Below are 3,597 nucleotides of genomic sequence, written 5' to 3'. Positions count from 1 at the left end.
CTTCCGCGTGGTCGCCCTGCCCGCATGGGTCCAGCGAGCCGGCAAAGAAATCCCCACCAGACCCGGCCGCCAATCGCGTGCCGGGGATGCTCTTCCCCGGCCTGGGTTGCCATGGTTCCTCACATCAATCAAGAGGCAGGCAGCCAATTGGAGGCCGGGAGCCGGCGCGCGCGCAGCGTCGGCTTTCCCCCCTGCTCGCGCTGGCTGCCAAAGATCCGGGCTCGATGCAAGTTGTCAAAGGCTCGGCTCGTTTAACAAGTCAGATCATTCCGGCTTCGCGAGTCATGGCGACCACAGCATCTAATCATTACATTACGAGCGGCAACATCCTCACCTCCAACTCCATCGTGCACGCCGAGCCGGGGAGCATGCAACAAGGCACAGCCTACAGGGATGCACAAAAACTGGTCCAGAACGATTACATGCAGAGCAACGGGCACCCTCTCAGCCATGCTCATCAATGGTTAACGGCGCTCTCGCACGCCGAGGGATCCCCGTGGTCGGCCGGCGTGGCGGCCAGTCCGCTCGGCCAGCAAGACATCAAACCCGCGGTGCAGTCGGGGAGGGACGAACTCCACAGCGGGGGCACCTTGCACCACCGGCCGCCTCATATGGTGCACCAGCATGGGAACCACCACGGAGCGTGGGGCAACACAACTTCAGCTCACATCCCCAGCATGGCATCCAACGGGCAGAGCCTCATCTACTCGCAGCCGGGCTTCACGGTCAACGGCATGATCAACCCGGCTTCGACTCAAGGTATGCACCACGGCTTGAGGGAAGGCCACGACGACCACCACCACGGCGACCACAGCCAACACCACCAGCAGCACCCGCCGCCGCACCACCACCACCCGCACCAGCACCAGGGTCACGAGCACTCGGACGAGGACACTCCTACCTCGGACGACCTGGAACAGTTCGCCAAGCAGTTCAAGCAGAGGCGGATCAAGCTCGGATTTACCCAGGCCGACGTGGGACTCGCTCTTGGGACGCTGTACGGCAATGTCTTCTCGCAGACTACCATCTGCAGGTTTGAGGCGCTCCAGTTAAGCTTTAAAAACATGTGCAAACTCAAACCGTTGTTGAACAAGTGGCTGGAGGAGGCCGATTCGTCGTCCGGGAGCCCCACCAGCATAGACAAGATCGCTGCCCAGGGCAGGAAGAGGAAAAAGCGGACCTCTATAGAGGTGAGCGTCAAGGGGGCCCTGGAAAGTCATTTTTTGAAGTGCCCAAAGCCCTCGGCCCAGGAGATCTCCACTCTGGCGGACAGTCTGCAGCTGGAGAAGGAGGTGGTTAGGGTTTGGTTTTGTAACAGAAGACAAAAAGAGAAACGGATGACTCCTCCTGGAGGAGCCCACCCCGGAGCCGAGGATGTATATGGGTCCAGGGACACCCCGCCGTCACATCACGGAGTTCAGACTTCTGTACAGTGAATGCGCTCCCCCACACGCTCTCTGTTCATTTAATTTGTTCTTTTCTTAAACGAACAGTTTAAAACACCGGACTATCGTTGCGGTAGAACATGTTAATGATGTGGTTTTGACCTATACAGACGGAGCTGGCGGGCAAATGGAGTGAGTATATAAATAATAACAGAGGCACTGATTATACATACCGTTAGAAAGCTGTGGGGAGAGGCACTGACTGTCCAGGATAGAGCAGAGCGGCGCCCGGAAAAAGGCTGCTGGCATTGTTAATGTGTCAGGTAGAAGAGGGTTGTGTGTGTGTGTGTGTGTGTGTGTGTGTGTGTGTGTGTGTGTGTGTGTGTGTAAGCAAGCCAGAGGGAGATTTGGCCACAGGAGCTGCAGTTTTGATTGTTACACGAAAAGCTAAAAGGGGCAAGGAAATTCCAATACACTGCTCTCCGGACTAGCCACCATTTGCGGGGTTTGTTTCAAAGAAAATCCCGACCGAGTGGGAGACATTTCTCCGAGGCGCTGAATTGTACAAGACAAGAGGCAGTGTATGTGAGCAGAGAATAGGCTGTGTCAGTCAAGCGGAGAGGGACCTCAGCTCAAACGATACAGTTCTCGCTGGGAACTGAAGTTGGGAGCTGCGAAATTGCAAACAGAACAAATCCACATAAACACAAAGAAGTAAATAAATAAACTATAAATCGATACATTTCAGGCGCTATAAAGTATTACAGATCACGACTCAAAGTTTTACCCCCCATGTTTAATAAAAACTAATTCCGGTGGCAAGAAACACAATACATTTGATAGGAGAGGACGATTACAAATATGCTAGCTAGCGTCTTCACGCCTTGAATTAGCACTGTACTATAATGAAATAATAAAATTGCAGAGTCAAAATGTTGTAGTTTCTGCCACATTTTTTTCGAAAAAATATATTGCAGTATAAAACATTGTACTTATTAAATGTGCGTCTACAATCTTAACATAAAAGCAATCCCCAGTCGGATAAAATGAAACAAAAAAAACCTTTAAAACATATCAGTATATTGCGCTTTCTTACAAAGAACATATCCAAACATTCAAAATTCTAGAAAAGGTGTGTACATATTTGAGATATTTTGATGTGGTGATATGATTGTAATTTAACCGCAGTTATAGCGATTCCTAAAGACAATAAAATTTAGTAAGGTGTTAGAGAACATTTAAAAATATATTTAAGAAGAACGCCGGGTCAGATAGGTTGGTACAGACAGAAGTAACCCTGAGACACGAACTAAATTCTGTGTCGGTTCGTTTAGTAAAACGCAGTGAAAGTGGAAGACTTTGTTAGAACCTTTTCTCCCAGGTTTATGGAGAGCGGTTATCATGCACATCTTATACCACTATGTAAATATGTTACATAAATTTGTCTTTTGAATTGAAGAAGATAAACATAATCTGAATGATTTTTTCCTTGTATACATTTTTCCATAATGCTGCCCAGGGAATTTTACTATCATTTTCACGTGGCCTGCCTCAATGTATTTATTTCTTTTAAAGAAGTTCTGAAAACTGTTTCTTCTGTAGTTTTAATTGATTAGATGTTATATGTGGGATGTAAAATTTTCGTTATGCTCCCCCCCCCCGTTTCTCTTTGAAAGATTGTTTTTGGTACCTTTCAATGTGTCTTGTGCAGATAAAAGAAGAAAATCAGAGTCCCTTATATATTTATGTTAAAGTAATATTTTGTTACTTACATAAAACAAGCGATCGCACAACCTTCAAGTCTAATGTGGTGGTTTTCTGGGGAATTCTCTTTTCTAAGCGAGTGGCGGGAGCGCATAGTTTATCCACTAACCCGGTCATAGGCTACAGTGTCATTCTGATGACAGCAACAATATAATATTCACTTCTATAACACGGCAACAACTGTACAAAGAAAATCCCAATAGATAGTGGGGGTGCAGAGGGTGAAGCGCACTCAGAACCTGAAATACATTATCTTCAAAATATCTTGATTTTGGAATTTAATTGTTTGTGTGTGTGCGTGCAGAGACACAATATCTTTTAAAAATCACTCTATAACACCTGCCCGTGTGACTGCGCAAGCAAGTATTTTCTTATTTACTGAATTGGCGTATTTAATTAATAATCTTAATCCCTGTTTGAGTGAATCTTGCAGATAATTTTAATTATA

At 46.9% G+C, this 3,597-nt stretch overlaps 1 protein-coding gene across 1 annotated transcript; it reads left to right on the top strand.

Moving 5' to 3' along the window:
• The first annotated feature begins 275 nt into the window (after nucleotides 1-275).
• On the top strand, nucleotides 276-3,110 carry pou3f2b (POU class 3 homeobox 2b). The gene has a single exon (XM_063069977.1). It carries the CDS (start codon nucleotides 285-287, stop codon nucleotides 1,434-1,436), a length of 1,152 nt encoding a protein of 383 aa, XP_062926047.1. The 5' UTR covers nucleotides 276-284; the 3' UTR covers nucleotides 1,437-3,110.
• Nucleotides 3,111-3,597: the final 487 nt, after the last annotated feature.

The sequence above is a fragment of the Mobula hypostoma genome, chromosome 2 (assembly GCF_963921235.1).
Source record: "Mobula hypostoma chromosome 2, sMobHyp1.1, whole genome shotgun sequence".
Lineage (NCBI taxonomy): Eukaryota > Metazoa > Chordata > Chondrichthyes > Myliobatiformes > Myliobatidae > Mobula > Mobula hypostoma.
Note: the sequence above shows the minus strand (reverse complement) of the source record. Positions and strands in the feature narration are given on the sequence as shown.

Bases quoted from the DNA above. Each gene is read 5' to 3' on its own strand.
- pou3f2b (XM_063069977.1), top strand. From the start codon at position 285: ATGGCGACCACAGCATCTAATCATTACATTACGAGCGGCAACATCCTC.